The sequence below is a fragment of the Zosterops lateralis genome (assembly GCF_965231275.1).
Source record: "Zosterops lateralis genome assembly, chromosome: 8".
Taxonomy (NCBI): Eukaryota; Metazoa; Chordata; class Aves; order Passeriformes; family Zosteropidae; genus Zosterops; species Zosterops lateralis.
This window is the reverse complement of record NC_139768.1, coordinates 15,843,596-15,859,954: the sequence shown is the minus strand read 5'-3', so window position 1 is coordinate 15,859,954 and position 16,359 is coordinate 15,843,596. Positions and strand designations below refer to the sequence as shown.

Below are 16,359 nucleotides of genomic sequence, written 5' to 3'. Positions count from 1 at the left end.
TTGCGGCGCGGCCCCTCAGGCGGCCCCGCCATGGCGCTGCTGGGCGCCCTGCTGCTGGCCCTGGCCCTGCTCTGCTCCTGGGGGCTGGCGCGCCGGCGGGACCCGGGTTCGAGCCCGGGGACGGGCCGGGGGCGCCCGCGGAGCCTGCCCGCCCTGCCGCTGGTTGGGAGCCTGCTGCAGCTGGCCGGGCACCCGCAGCTCCACCTGCGGCTGTGCCGCCTGCAGGGCCGCTACGGCAGCCTCTACGCCCTCTGGATGGGCTCCCACTACGTGGTGGTGGTGAACAGCTACCGGCACGCCCGGGAGGTGCTGCTGAGGAAGGGCAAGGACTTCGCTGGACGGCCCCGCACCGTGAGTGGGCAGCGGGTTTGTTTTGGGGACCCCTTCCCACGGTGGCGTGGGGCCAGGCGGGGCACGCAGCAGGGCCCGTGTCCCCTCCCCATCCTCCATCCCAAGGGTGCCCGCTTTTCCCGCGGCTGGCTGCATCCCTGGGCATCCCTGGGGATGGGGGCACTTCCAGGCTCCCTGCACGCCTTAGGTTCCCTGGGCATCCTAGAGCCCTCAACCTTCGCATCTGGCCCAAACCTCTTTATCAGTCCTTGGCAGGGGGAAAGCAAAGTTCATGTCCTGTGCTTTGCGTGCCTGCATTAACTTCTAGCCCCGCTGACCATTTCTGGGATGGGGTGAGATGACGGTGCATCCCCCGCGGGGCTGCCCTGCGGTGACTCCGGGACCTCCTGCCCCCCAGGTGACCACGGACCTGCTGTCCCGGGGGGGCAAGGACATCGCTTTCGCCAGCTACGGGCCCCTCTGGAAGTTCCAGCGCAAGCTGGTGCACACCGCCCTCTCCATGTTCGGAGAAGGCTCGCTCGCCCTCGAGAGGATCAGTGAGTGCCTCTCTCCAGCCCCAGCTCCCCCAGCTCTGGCTCCCTCCCACGCTGTACTTTTTCTTCTCAAGTGCCCTGATTCCCTGGATACCAAGGAAAGACAGTGGCTCAGCCCATGCTCCCGGGTATCCCCACAGCTTGCCAGGCAGGGGCTCTGTCCCTCTCCTTATATCCCCTGTACTTTACCAACACCTCTCAATGTGTTTTCTACCCTGAACTTTAGTTCCCCTCACTCACAGATGGGGAAAATGAGGCATGGAGCCAGATCCCCACTCTGCTCAGGAAGACATCCTTGCACATCTTCATTCTCTCTGCTCCTCCCCCTCACTCAGCATTGTCCCCTCTGTCCATCCCAGCCCCTCAGGGCCCAGCCCTGTCTGGGGGGTGCCCTCTGCAGGCTGCACACCCTGAATGAGCAGGGAACTCTTCCTCCCAGCCCCTAGGTGCCCCTTTCCCCCCCTTAGCCTTATCATCACTCCCTCATCACCCCTGGCCTGCCTCTCCTCCCCCCCAGTCTGCCGGGAGGCCGCATCCCTGTGCGAGACACTCAGTGCTGCGCAGGACATGGCCCTGGACATGGCCCCCGAGCTCACACGGGCTGTCACCAACGTGGTCTGCTCCCTCTGCTTCAACTCCTCATACCGGCGTGGGGACCCTGAGTTCGAGGCCATGCTGGAGTACAGCCAGGGTATCGTGGACACCGTGGCCAAGGAGAGCTTGGTGGACATCTTCCCCTGGCTCCAGGTGAGCAGGGATATGGGCACTGCCCATTTCTCTCACCTCAGATGAGAGGAAGGAGCTGGGATGTGTCCTGTAGGAGCCCCACTGAGTTAAGAGGGTCCCAGTCCTGGTGACCCACAAGACCCAGTACACTGGTGGGCATGTGCTTTTCTCCCTCAGGTATTTCCCAACAAGGACCTGGCCCTGCTGAAGAAATGCCTCCAGGTCCGGGACCAGCTGCTCCAGCAGAAATTCACTGAACACAAGGTGCCAGCAGGGCCAGGACAGGGAGATGCTGGAGCTGGGGTGGCGGGCTTTGTGCCCAGGACAGCCTGGCTCATGCATATCCCTTGGCAGGAAGCTTTCTGTGGAGACACCGTGAAGGACCTCATGGATGCCCTCCTGCAAGTGAGGCTCAGTGCTGAGAACAGCAGCCCTCCAGAGCCAGGGCTGGAGCTGACTGACGACCACCTCCTCATGACAGTGGGGGACATCTTTGGGGCTGGTGTGGAGACCACCACAACTGTGCTCAAATGGGCTGTGCTCTACCTGCTCCACTACCCAGAGGTAGGGTCTGCACCCTACAGCGGGGGCTTGGGTTCCCTGCAGCACCAGGGATGCCATGGGGAGTTTGGGAAGGCAGGTGCCAAAAGAGAAGCCAGGCTCTGCAGATAAGCAGAGATCAGGCTGTGGGCACTTCTGCCCCACACAAACTGACAGGCCATGCTGCTGATGATGCTGGGTGTACTTCACTGTGCACAGGGCACCCTCCTCCCTGGGCTTCCACACTGGTCTTTGCTTTGCTCCCAGATCCAGAGGAAGATCCAGGAGGAAATGGACCACAAGATTGGCCTGGTACGTCACCCCCACCTCAGTGACCGCCCGCTGCTGCCCTACCTGGAGGCCACCATCAGTGAGGTGCTGCGCATCCGGCCCGTGTCCCCCCTGCTCATCCCACACGTGTCCCTCGCCGACACCAGGTGAGACCTTGGGCCACATCCAGGTCATGGGCAGAGACTGTGGGGAGGGAGTGACTGCCTCACTCTGTGTCCACTTTGCAGCATTGGGGAATATTCCATCCCCAAGGGTGCCAGGGTCATCATCAACCTCTGGTCTGTGCACCACGATGAGAAGGAGTGGGACAAGCCTGAGGAGTTCAATCCTGGTGGGTTGTGTGATCCCCATCCTCTCCTGGCCCAGGGGATGTCTGGGTGGGTGCAGCAGGAGAGGCTGAGCCCTGGGGGATGCTTGGTGCTGAGACATTGGATCCTGCTCCTGCCCTTCTGGGGCATTGGCACCTCTCTGCTCCTGCAGCCCCTGGGAGGGACACAGTCAAGTCTGAGTGTGAACTCGGGCAGGTCTCAGGCAGAAGGGATCACCCTGCTGATGCCAGTGGTGCCCCTTCCCCTTGCAGGCCGTTTCCTGGATGAGCGGGGCCAGCACATCCATTCGCCTTCACCCAGCTACCTTCCCTTTGGAGCCGGGATCCGTGTCTGCCTGGGAAAAGTCCTGGCCAAGATGGAGCTCTTCCTCTTCCTGGCCTGGGTGCTGCAGAGGTTCACACTCGAGTGCCCTGAGGACCAACCCCTGCCCTCACTGGAGGGCAAGTTTGGTGTCGTGCTGCAGGTGCAGAAGTTTCAGGTCAAGGCCAGGCTGAGGGAGGCCTGGAGAGCAGCCTCATGATGGGGAGGAGCCCTGGATCCCAGACAGGGGGGCTGGGGGGTGAGACCACAGAGGCTGCCCCATGGATGGGGGGTTATCCAGATAAAGCTATTCCCAACACAGCATGGCTCTGGCTATTTTTTGAGCAGGAGATGGAGGACAGGGTTAAGTGTGAGGTACGGTGGCCCCACAACTTGGTGGGAGCACTGGGCTCAGTTGGGAGGCTGTGGCCTCTGTGCAGCAGCTGCTGCCTGCTCACTGTCCTGAGTGCTCACTGTCTGCCTGGATTTTGGCCATCGTTCCAGCAGCAGCAGCAGCACAACCTTCCCGTAACACAAGGGGCCGTGTTTGCTTTGCTTTTGCCAAAAACTACTGTGCCATGGAGGGCAGCGTGTAATTAGGTTTCTGGTTCTCTATTACTTGACCTCTTAATATTTAACTAAATAGCTGCACAGCTATGGCTGAGGGCCCCTGGAGGGAAAGTAACCAAGGCAGGGGGGAAAGCCCCACAGAGCCCCAGCACAATGTGACACCCCAGCCCTGCACAGCCCCTCCTTTTTCCTCTGCCCTCTCTCTTGCGAGCAGGCAGGAAAACAGACATAAACTTCCCCACCAGTGAACCTCCTGCTCAGTGTGTACGAATTCTTTCAAACCCCCAGCACTTGGCTTTCATGCAGCCCCTTCAACACTGGCATCCAATTCCAAATGGGTCCTGTCAGCCTGTGGCCAAAGGGTGGTGATTAAGGCAATGTATTTGAAGCCTGGCACAGCACCAGGAGCATCCTCCCTCCTGCTAGGCCATTTTCTTGGGGGCTCAGGGTGGTAGGGAGGAGCTGGAGGAAGAACTGCCATGCACATAGCTGTCCCAAGGCCAATCCTCAGGCTGGTTTGAGCAGCTGACCCAACAGAAGCCGGGCAGAAGGAGCACAGCAGGAGCCAAGCCCCACTGCTGCTGCACAGAGTCTCTGATGGCTTCTAAGGGCTGAGCCTCACATATCTTTCTGCTTTCCTGCCTGTTTCCATCACACCAGGGGTGCCACTGGGTTTCCAATCCCTCCCTTATGCTATGACACACTGAAGCTGTATGGGTGAAGAGGGACAGGACTCAGAACAGGCTTTGGGAAAGCTTGGCTAAACATGATGCTCTGGGCTTCCCTGGGGATTGGCACCTCCATACCAGCCTTGTCCTTCCCCTGCCCCAGATCCTGTCACTGGCAGCACATACTGGCCAGGGAGGCTCCACTCCAGTCTCCTGTAGCAGTGTGATGCCTCCAGGAGCATCCACAGGACCTCCAGCACATCTGTACCCCTTTGCCAAGGCATTTGAATTTGCTCTTAGTAAGGGAAAGGATTTTCTCCTTGCCAGAGTCAACATGGGGCCAACACCCTGCTGGTTTGCCAATGCACCCACAGAAGTGCTGAAAGCCAGCATGCACCTTGTGGAAGAAATGGGGACCTTTGAACCAGGAATGTTTTTAAACTGGAGAATGCCTCCAGCCACAGCCTCTTGCAATCCACCTTCCCCATTTGCCAGGCCTGGCATGTGCTGTCCTAGGGCTGGAAACCAGCATGTGCTGCAAATCCCAGCACCCCCAGCTGGGTGCTGCAGGGTGTCTTGTTCCCCACCCAGCCCACCTCCTGCCCAGATGCTGCTGGGGAAATTCAGTACCCAGAACCAGCTGTCTGGCACTTTGTGAGCTGGTAAACAGCCCCCGGCATGGCTGCTCCCTGCTCTGGGAGTGGGCAGAGGCACTGCTGAATCACTGGCTGGTATTTCTATCCTGACAGCTGCTCCGGGGCTGTCTGCTGCACCCAAACCCCTGGCTGCACCAGAAAGCTTTACCTGGGCCACTGGCTCCAGCTCCCTGAAGCAAAGGGGGTCTGCAAGGGAGGAATTGGTGATGATGGAAACAATGAAGGTTTTTCGTTCATGGCTGTCATGGCTGTTCCCACAGTGTTTCTGGGGTACCATGAAGCAGATGTGCAGCTTGCTGAGGGCACTGGGCAGAGCAAGCCCGAGCCTTTCCATCACACAAACTCATTTTGGGGGGCACAGCCACCCCCACTGCACTTGGCTGACCCAGCTGCACCACAGGGCTCAGCTCAGAAGCCCTCCAGGTTTGAGAGGCTTCTCTTTGCACCAGGCACCGGCTGACCCTGGACTGTGCTGGAGAGTGACGGCCAGCCCAGGAGGAGCAGGAGACGCTTGGAATACCTGCGGGCTCTGCAGCAGGCATAGTGCCAGGAGAGCTGAGTAAGCACAGACCTCAGGACACAGCTGTTTGCCGGCCGAAAACAAACCGGGAAAGAAGCCGGCAGCCTGTGACCCCCCGGCACAGAGACTGCAGCGCTTGCACCACCGTCGCGACAGCCCCGCAGCGGGCACGCGGCCCATCTGATAAAAACAGATCTGTGCTGCAGGGATGGGGGGAACCAGCTCTGACGAAGCAGCAACTCATCCTGGCCTTCCCAGGCTGCCCACTGTGGGATGCTGTGGGGCTTGCCTGAGCCAGGGGCTGCCAGTATGCTCCCTCTTCCGGCCTGTCTAGGCTTTTCTATATAAACCAAAGGAAAAAAAAAGAAAAACACAAAACACAAACAAATAAACAAAAAAACCCACCAAAAACAAAACAACAAAAAAACCCACCAGCGGCAAAAGCCTCCCTGGGATGTGTTGCACAGGTGGTGGTAGTGGGCCAGGAAGCAGCAGCCTTTGGGGAGAACCACTCATTCAGGACAGCAAAGGAGTTCATTCACTGGAGCTGGACTGTGCCCCAGCTCCCGGCCAAACTCTGCCAGGAGCAGGTCATGCCAGGAGAGATACGGCAGTGGGAGCCCGGGCTGTGCAGAGCAGGAACTCAGACACACTGACTCACATCCCCGAGTGGTGAGGGGTGCCCAGGGAGCCCAGAACTCCCATTGCTCAGCGGAACAGCCTCATGCTGGCAGTGGAGCCACCCATTCTGCTTCTCTCCAGGCTTCCTGCCCCAGGAAGCTTTTGATGACTGTGTAACACAGAGGTTTAACTGCACCTCAGCTTTCCTTAGCCTCCAGTTAGGCAGGCAAAGCTCTGACAGCAGGCTGCCAGCAAGCATCAAGACACAATTCCCTCCTCCTCCATCTTCAGCCAACACCCATCCACACAGTTGTACAAACATGCAATGATATGCAGCAGGAATACCACACTAGTACTCCCAGATGATGAGCTTGCATCATCGCAGAGCTGAACAGTCCCTTGGGAACACCAAGGAGATGCTGCAGTATCCACTGAACCCAGGAGCCACCGTTGTGCCCAGAGGACACTGAGCCACCACACTGTGCTCTTCACCTGTCTGTCCCCAGGCAACAGAGCCCCAGCCCACCAGGACACATACTGGGTCCTTGCCCTCGGGAGGCAGCTTCAGTGGCCAAAAACATTCTGTGTAAGCAGCTCCACTCTGCCATGGACTCCAGCAAAAACAGACTTCAAGGAATATTGGCAGCCATACCTAGAGCACATTGTAAAGCAGAACACCGAGCAGTAGATTGACACTAATTTGCTGTCAAACCTGCTGCATCATTGCAATTCAGTTTTCAAACAACAGGACTCCCAATAAAACGCCCTTATAGCTGGGAATGGGTGGGGTTTGGTGCTCCAGTGCTGGAGATGCACATCTGCTCGTGTCCTCACACCTCCAGCATTTTACACAACGTGCATTTGGAGAAGAGCTCTCTTTGGGCCATGTTGGCTTCCTACACAGAGATACATGTGAGGGTCAAGCACCTTTCTAAAGCTCCAAAACTGGAGCTTTGGGAGTCCTCAGTTTTTGGCCTCCTGAAGAGGCACCACCCATGCTATGTCTAAGGAGCTCGCCTGCCTCCTGTCCTGTCCTGCCACAACTCCTTCTCCCCATACCAGCTGCCCCTTGGCTGCAGGCCTAAAATCCTAAAGCACTGAGAGCCATTAACAGTCCTGCTCCTCAGGCACTCGTGGGCTGAAGAGATGTGGTTTGTGCCCATTTATTTCTTTATGGTCTTTAAATGCCAAAAAACCCTCCAGGAGTCATAAAAGAGGTACATCACTGCTTCTTCCTTTTTAGAATTAGAAACATCAGTTCGGCTTACTGGTACTTACCTTCATGTCCAGAGGATTCCCCTGCCCTTAGTGGGATGGCTGGAAAGCAAATACGGAGATTCCTTATGCCGCAGAAATGTTGGCAAAGGGTCCTCCACTTGCACAGGGTCATCCCCAGACTTAGAGCAGCAAACCCCATTCCTTACACACTGATGTGATCTTTTAGCTTCCTCTGTAGTGTGAGGAACAAAACCAGGTGCCAGTGCATACAGAATTCCTGGGAGTGGCACTGGGAATCTTTAATTATCTTCTCAAAAGGTACATGTGGTCAGTGTACACAGCTGGAAGTGACCAGCCCCAGGCTCTGGGGCATGTGCAGCCTCCCTGTTATCACTCATCCAGGTATCCAGGCTCCAGACATCCAGGAATGAGGTCTCTTGAATCCAAATCAAAGTCCTTCATTGTTAAGAGCACCCTAAGACACAAACTGAAGAGCTGTCTTTATCAGCAGTTCTGAGGGAAGAGAAAGGCTGTGATGGGCAAAGGAGTGAGGTTTATCCAAACCCTGTAAGGTAAGAGTGCTCTCCCCAAATGTGCAGGCAAAATGCTGGCATAAGCACCACTTCCCTTGCGCTGTAGCCAGCCAGCACCAACACACCTCTACGAAGAATAACAAAACAAATTCACAAACTAAAGACAGATCTTGTTCTTAGCTCACAGAATGATACACATACACATGGACAAGTTATCAGAAAAGGCATTATATTTTGGTTTCCACCTTAGTTAAAACTGATTTTGGTTTTCAATCAATCAGATCTGAGTATGTCTGAGTTCAGGTTTCAATTTTTTTTTCCCCATAACAGTAATGATCTGGACGACCATAATTATAAAAGGGACAGGGAGAAATCTCAAGAACAAGTTACATAGTCTGAACTGCGCTCTTTTCCACATGAGCACTCTAGGGAATGTTAGTTTCAGCTCTTCCTTTTTTTTTTTTTCTTTTTTTCTTCCTTCAGGTTGTTACTAACAAAAATCTCTACTGTTTATTAAAGCAAAGCTACAGTAAATTTTCTTGCAGTCTTACAGCAGGTTTTCATATTACCAGTAGGACTCGCATGCATGGATTGCAGTCACACACACACGCTCACAGACATTATACAGTAGCCAGTTGCCACCATTAAAAAAACCGAAAAGAAAGAGAAAGAAAACAGACATTCATTTCTTTAAGTGGTCATCATTAGAATCGCACCAAACTTTTGGATAAAAAAAAAAAATACTGCACAGGTCTTCCACATCTACAAGGTAAATCATCCCTTTCGCAATGGACGGAGCTCTCGTCTCCATTTGTTCAACATGCATCACTAAAGCTTGAAGGCACGCTGGCCAAGGAGAGCCCTGTTCTTTTGTCATCTGAACTCCAGTGTGCTGCTATCGGGGTGCAAAAAAAAAGGACAAAAATAAAGCCAAGCCCTTTTGCAGCACACCAGGAAAAGGTCATTCGGAGACCACAGTACTTGGAAGGCAGCCCAGCTGCCTGGATTCTACTGCTAACTGTGCTCTTGGAGGCATTGAAGGAACACACTTGTGTTTAAAAATGACACAGAAAGGCAAATTTCTGCAAACCTCTTCTTTTCAAATTGTCTAAGGTAGACTAACACTCCTTCTAGAAGAAACTGGTCCTTCAGTCACCAGCTTCAAGTGGGAAATTTCCTACCTGCTGTCTTAAACACTGAAGCACCAGAGATTATAGGGCTGATGTGTCTGGGCATTCACCACCAGCTTCAGGGAAACTTAACATCAGGAAAGAAAAAAAAAAAAAAAGAAAAAAAAAAAAAGAAAAAAAAAAAAAAGAAAAAAAAAAAAAAAAAAAAGAAAAAGAAAAAAAAAAAAAAAGAAAAAAAAAAAAAAGAAGGAAAAAAGATGAAAATAGATCCCCAATGCCTCAAGAGCACTTTATCAAACCAGAACTCTTGGGCTACTGACTGCCGGCACTGTCAGAAGCTGCTCGCTTCTGGGAAGACACCTGGAGGTTGAAGCCTTACGGTGATCTGGTATCCTCCCAGGGTGAGATTTGCTGAGTTTTACTGATTGTAAGATAAAGCAGTGTTTCAGAAAACTAAAACCAACAAACTCATAATAACCATCACCAAAATCACCATTGGAAAAATTCCATTTTTTAGAAGGTCTCATCGAGAAACATCAGTCCCTGCTCCATGGAGCAGGGCAGATACAATTAACAAAACCCAGAATGACCCGTCCCCCACAAGGTGGGCCTTTGAGGTCTAGTCCCCATATTATATTGGAGGGGAGAAAGAAAAAAAAAAACAAAAACAAAAAAGAAGGTTGTATCACCTTTTCCTCCTGTTAAAGTTTTAATCCTCTTATTCCATTTTTATTTGTTTTTTTTTTCCCCCGATTCTCCCTTCCACTCAGCCACCTTAGCTGGGGGAGTTATTGGTACAAGAGTTTGGAGAGTCCTGCTCATTTATTGTGTTCAAGAGTACACACACCGGCTGCCGGGGCAGGTGGTGGTGGCTGTGTTCGCGGTGCTGCTCCTCCGTGGCACTGAAGAGCCCTTCCTCCTCGTCCCCGTGGGGACGGCCGCTGCAGCTGTCGCAGAAGTCCAGAGGCCCATCCAGAGCGTCATCGATGAGCCCGTCAAACTCCTTGAGGTCGTCGTCGTGATGACCCCGGTTGCATACGCAGACTTCTATGCCCGAGTCGCCGGTGAACCGGCGCTGCCTGCCCGGCGTCTTGTCCTTGGCGTCGGGAATGGCGCTGCTCTGCTCTAAGCTCTCAGAGCTGTAACCTTTCAGCAGTTCCTCCTTGCACTCCGTATCCTTATCGGGACCGGCCCTCTCCACCAGCTCGGCCCCTGTGCTGGTGCTGCCGGGCTCGACACTTTGCATTTTGGCGACGGCTCTCTGGCCCAGCACGGTGGTGGAGGGCTCGGGGTCCCCGTGGCTGGACACCCCCGTGCTGTCAGTACTGCTGTTATTGCTGTTGGGTGCTGCAGAGCTGCTCTGTGCTGGCTGCAGGGTCCTGGGCGTGTCTGGGATTGTGCTACTGCTGCCTGCTGGGACACACTGCTGATGTAAGGCACTGTATGGGGGCGGAGGGGTCGGCGGTCGGTTCACCACTTCCTCATAGGGAGGTAGCAAATAGTTTGGCAAAAACCCTAGAAGTGGGAGGCAAGGAGGAGAAGTTATTTCAGGAGCAGCTTATGTCAGGAAACGAGTCACTAATACAGGTCAGTATGGCGTTTGTCACCTACCAGCACCTTCCTACTGAACAACACAACAGGCTCTACAAAGGGGTGCCAGAACTTGCCCCAGGTGAGGGGTGTTATGTTACAGAGAAGCAGCAAACATGGCAGAGGAGGGCACCATTACAGGAGGAGATGGACACAATTATGAACAGCAGCCTGATCTCCTGGCTCTCTCTATACTTACCAGGCAAACCTCCCTGGACCATGTACCCCAGTACAGCCCCATAAACTACACTGGGGGATGGCCTGTGTTGGCCGGAGGGAACAACTCCCCAGCCCTCTCCAACACTGCCTTCTCAGCCAAATTTCCACTTTCAAGAGCAAAGATTTCATCTCACAAAGCATTGTACAAATATGAAGAGACATGAGCAGTTTCAAGGAACTTGGAGGTCCTGGCTTTTGGTTGCTGGATTCGATTCCTCTAGTGCAGTCAGAATAAATTGGCAGTACTGGCAAAAGAGTTTGGATTATTGTACTTACAGTCTTTCAAACCCATGAAAATTTTTGTTTATTTCCTAAGAGGCAACAAAATAGTCTATATAGACAGAATGTACTTAAACACTGGAAACATTTAAGGATAGCATTGCAATTTTCCATGTGCAATTGCATATCCCTGGGGCTGGGGAGGAAAAGGCTGCTGGGGATGATTGCTGAGGTGACTGCCAGAATTTAACAAGAAAAGCAAGTTTATACATGCAATTCAACAGTCTGTCAGAGGAAACTCAGCTGTGGTACCTCCAGTCAGAAGGAGACTTGCTGTTCTAGCACAGCATAGCAGAACACAAGGAGAGCACAAAGTGATTGTACTTTCCCTGAGCTGTGGGCAACACCTCCTTCATACAAAGTCCTAGGGCTGCTCACCAGCAGTGTGGCCGAGGAACAACAGCACAGGGTGGGAGCCAGCAAAGTCTCTGCTGAGACTCCACTTTGCCCCAGTCTGTGTGACCAAATTTTGTGAAGCCACTTCCCACACCTCAGTCCCACCAGCAGCAAGTCCCAGCTGGAAAGGAGAAACATCCACAAAGTCCTGAATGAGGTATTTTAAGAACAGAAAACCACCCAGGGAACCACCACACTCTCAGGGTGGGTTTGAAGGTGCTGTAGTTGGTGTGGTTCAACTCCAGACTCAGGGGGGTTCAAATGCATCCAACACCATCTCCCCTCTGCACACCATGGTTAGGCAGCAAAGGTGTCCACAACAGCCCCTTGCTGAAGCCAATTGTTGCTCCTTCCTTCCAGCTAACACGGGAAACTGGCTGCTGCCATGCTCCCCAGGGTCTCCAGGCAAAGCAGGGTGAGGTACATACGGAAATAAAAGGGCAGGGCTGAGTAGTTATGGGCCTCCCGGTAGGCGATCAGGTTGATCTCGTGCTGCCGCTGCTGGGCCTGGAGGCGGTGCTTGGTGCGGCGGTGGTGGCAAACACAACAGCAGCTGAGGATGATGATGATGGTCCACACCAGCCAAAACCCTGCAGCAGAGGAGAGCCAAGTGTTAGCCATTCTGTGAGAGCTGTGTCCAAACCCAAGAAACCAATGGAGAAGATCATCTGAAAGCCTGGATCTGAACCTGCACTGCTCTAAAGGCAGAAATACATGTTAGGTCAGGAGGTTTCAACACTGACCTTCTTGCCTGTGTGGGACACTGCAACTCCAACAGCCTTGCCAGAAATGGGAAACTCTGAATGCACTTTGGTACAACGTGGATCATGTGCAATAGGTACAACTCTGGAGAAGAACCAAATATGGAGACAGGGCTCCCCCCTCCATTGCTCCTACCCTTTGGTTACCATTTCTTCCAGCCAAAAATGAGCAGAGCTGTGAATAGCATTAAGCTTGCCTCCCACAGCCACTTTGGTTTGAAAATAACAATCAAGACACAAAAGACACTCTGCAGATTGACCACAGAAGAAGAGAAAAACCCCAAGCACTATGTTTTGCTTTTGTTTGCACTGCTCTTTAATTTCCAGCCCAAATCCTTCATTGTTATGTTTAACAAAAACATGCTCTTTTTTCATAAATGTCTCAAAATATTTTTAAAACTTATTTTTGTATTCAATGTCTTAAATTATCCAAAATTAAATTAAACTAGCCTCCCTCTCTGAATCCTCAAGAAACCTAACTTCTGCTTTGTTTGTGGTCATGTCTGGTTTCTGTGCACTGTTGTACCGTACATACGCTGCTTCTTAAAAGAGAATTTAAAAAGACCACTTCCTGAATTTTACCCACGCCCTCCAACATGTGGAATAGCTCTCCCTTTCCACAAATTTCTCACTTACATGCACTACAAAATGTTTCTGAGACACACTTCAAAAAACTGGAACATTCACTCCAGATTAGGTTTTTGTCTCCTGCAACTGCAGCCCACTGCAGACCTACCCCCAGTGTCTGTAAGCTCTATCCCCAGTGTCCGTAATTCCTATCTTTTTTATGCTCAATTTTTGCATCTAAAGATACTGGGGGAGCTCTTCCTTTAGAAACACATAAGCTTAGCAGTTACTCCTCACTAGAAATCACAACACTGTGTTTCTTTCTGTAACACCTCTGCCACTCTTCACTATTCCCAAGCAGTCAAAATGGAGATTTCGAATGCCACAGCCCATTTTCAGGAGCCAGTCTATCCTGTGGTATCAAACTGCTCTTCTCTCTCCACTAAAAACCTCCAGTCACGCCTTTACAATACCTTGATGTTTTCAGCATCCCCTGCTGTGTTTGCAATGTTTTCTCTGCTAAGAGCTAGGTGGGGAAAGGTGAACAGTTTAGGAATTGAAAGAATGAAAGGAGTATTGCTCTGGCTCAGGACGAAGGGCAGTCTATCATTATCACCCATCTCAGAGACCTGCACTGGGCTGTTTGTAGGTGAACTGGATGTGCCATATTGTGTCTCTCAGCATTTTGAGTGGGGACTTTCACCTCCCTCTGTTGTAACCCAAATTCCTCACGTATTTTGGCACAGCAAACTGAAATCTCCCTCCTGCCTTGTGCAATCTGTATTTCCCTAATCAACTGGAACCTGCCTTACCACCAAACTTATCAAAATCTGCTATCAAATGAAGGTGTTACAGATTCCCCCTCTTTTTTTTTTTTTCTTGACTGGAAATGAAGGTTCCTGGCTAGTTTCTCTGGCCAGCATGCTCAGCTGTACCACGATGACCAGAGAAACTGTGATCTTCACTCCAGAGAAACAAAGGACAAAGTACTCAAGATGCTCTCTGAACTTCCCAAACCAAATTGAGAATGTGGCCACTGACCTCCGAATACCCCCTTGTTTCTAAAAAAAGCCTTTTTATATAAACTAAAAGGATTGACCCAGACTACCCTTCACTCTGAAGCCAAACATTTGCAACCATTCCTGTAGCCTCTCTCATTACCAAAATCTTGGTACACAAATCCAATACTTCAACTGTCTCACAGTCTGAAGACTCTCACCAATAAATACACTTTATTTCTCGCTAAGAGAAGGTCCCTTGGCTCTTGCTTGCTGAGGAAGCAAGAATACACTCATCAAAACCAGGTCATTGGCACAGCATGCCACCATGCACTGAGGCAGGCCTGCAGTTCATCTTCTAAGTACTTCTTATTTTCGAAGAGCAGTCCATGATCATGAGTTCAATAACAATGGAAAATTACACCCAGCTATCCAGGGATTTTAGCTACAGTTATGAAAACAGATGCTTTTAAACACATTTGATCATCTCCTTTCCCAAGGAGTCTACATACAATGGCAGCAAACAGCACTTAATTAGTTAAGATGTCCTGGAGAACTGCCACTGTTAAGCAATCTCAGCTGTAGCAGCCAAATATTTCTGCAGGGAATAACTGCTCCCACCCAAGCCTGCATCCAGAAGATTAAAAAAGTATTTCTTTAGAAAACTTCTCTACCCACTCCAAAAAATAGTCCCAAAGTGCTTTGCACACAAACTGATGCACAAGCTGAGAATAGGGGTCAGAGTAAGCTCAGCCATTCCTGGGAAGAGGTGTGGCAACTCTGTTAACAACATGCAGTAACAACATACAACAGCTTAGGATAATAAATTAATGTTGGATCCTACTGAAACCGCAGGTGGCATTTAAGTAAACACACCACAATTTAGTGGATTGCAATTTGGCCTCGGTGCCAGGAACAACACCTTCATTCTCCTGCAAAGGGTCTGTGCCATGCTCGCAAATGCGAGAGGATGAGAGCTGTTGTTTTTCATGAGAACTTCCAGAAAAAAAACCACTAATACCACATTATTGCCTGGTTTCATTAACTGCTGACACTTCCTAGAGCTTCTAGGAATTACTCAACCCCTGACTCAGCACGAGCCTGGATGGAGGACTCAGCACGAGCCTGGAGGACTTGCCTGGATGATCACGGGAGATCAGCAGCATGTGCCCACCAGCATCATTTGCTGGCCGGGCTTCTGGCATCCTCTGCAGTGGCCGTGTCCCCACCTTGTCACCCAACAGCACATCTGCACCTCAGGGCTGGAAGCCTCCTGTGCATCACAAGCAATAGGATGGGAAACCCATGGGAGCTGAGGCACACGAGGGTCTCCCTGGTTGTCACCGGAGCAGAAGTGCCAGTGCTGGGAGAAGGACTGGGCACAGCTCTGGTTGCTGGGAGTTCAGGGCCTCCATAAAAGGCTCTACAACACTCCCTTACCAGGAGTTGGGTACTGCTGCAGTTTTGGCTGCAGAACAGAAAATTGCAAAGGTCTAGCAAAAATATAGTATGATCATTTATTTAGAATAAAGCTATGCTCCAATGCCAAGTGCAATTGCAAATATTATGTCTAAAAGTATGGAGTGAACAGTGAAGATGTTCATGGCTGAGCTGTGCATTTGTACACCTGGTGAAGCTTGGCTTCAAACCAGCAGCAGGGAGGTGAGCTGAGCAGACCACTGGCCCGTGCAGCCAGCAGCTCATTTGGCAGGAGGGGAATTGCAAATACACCCAAAAACAACACTACATGAGCAGGAAACGCAGGAAACGCAGGGGCCAAGCATAGCAACAGCACACACTAACACCTCCTTCAGAGTAAAAACAGGTACCAATTCTGTCTTGTGCTGAAAATGGGTAAGATGTACAGAGGCAACGAAAGTTTGGCACTAAAAAGCCTCTAAAAGCCAAGTAAAACTGAGCTTCTGGTTGTCTTCAATGTCCCCAAAAGCCTTCACTGTTGCCAAACACCTTCCCCTTGCTGTTCCAAGATGTACCTTCTTCCCAAATGGATATGAACTGCTTTTCAGCAGCATTGTATTGAGCTACTGCTGCACTCACTGGAAAAGGAACAATGGCTGGAAGACACATTCTGAGCCAAATTTGCCATTCAATGTCTGATCTGAGAGTATTTTCCACAGCCACCTGGCAGTGACCACTGGGAACAAAAGCTTGTGGCAACCTGAGAACAACATGACAGATAAAAAACAAACAGTGACTTTGAAAATACAACTTCTGATAGATAGCCTGAGCAGAAACAAAGTACCAGTCTGGAACAAAACAGGCACCAGGAGACCACTAGACTTGAGGGCAATTTCAGTCTTGCTCTTGGTTTAAGGAGGAGTCAGAAGTTACAACACTCTTCAGCCCAAAATCTACTGAGTCCTGAGAAACACTGCTATATTTTTTGTTAAATTCACTGGTGATGTCTACAGGTGGATAATGATGCAAAGGTGAAACAGTCACAACTGAAGAGTTGATTATTGCCAAGAGATTTCCCTGCCAGAGCACCAAAACCTTTCATAAAAGTAAAAGAAGCAGCACAATCTGTAAGCTCAGAGCTGTA

The 16,359-nt window shown here is 51.3% G+C and overlaps 2 protein-coding genes across 7 annotated transcripts in view; one reads left to right on the top strand and one right to left on the bottom strand.

Annotated features, from left to right (window-relative positions):
• Nucleotides 1-30: 30 nt before the first annotated feature.
• CYP17A1 (cytochrome P450 family 17 subfamily A member 1) lies at nt 31-3,290 on the top strand (the record flags this gene model as incomplete). Its single annotated transcript, XM_083867042.1, has 8 exons — nt 31-351; nt 749-887; nt 1,402-1,631; nt 1,788-1,874; nt 1,965-2,174; nt 2,418-2,587; nt 2,669-2,772; nt 3,022-3,290. 8 exons carry the CDS (start codon nt 31-33, stop codon nt 3,288-3,290), a joined length of 1,530 nt encoding a protein of 509 aa, XP_083723168.1.
• Nucleotides 3,291-8,287: 4,997 nt separating this feature from the next.
• The window catches only part of WBP1L (WW domain binding protein 1 like), a 58,609-nt gene continuing 50,537 nt past the window's right edge, over nt 8,288-16,359 (bottom strand). For all 6 annotated transcript variants that reach the window (XM_083866601.1, XM_083866605.1, XM_083866603.1 and 3 more), the window contains 2 exons: nt 11,899-12,060; nt 8,288-10,501 (listed from right to left, as the gene is read on the bottom strand). In XM_083866601.1, the coding sequence (XP_083722727.1) occupies nt 9,762-10,501; nt 11,899-12,060 (902 nt within the window). In that variant the 3' untranslated portion in view covers nt 8,288-9,761. The remainder of the gene's footprint in view (nt 10,502-11,898; nt 12,061-16,359) is intronic.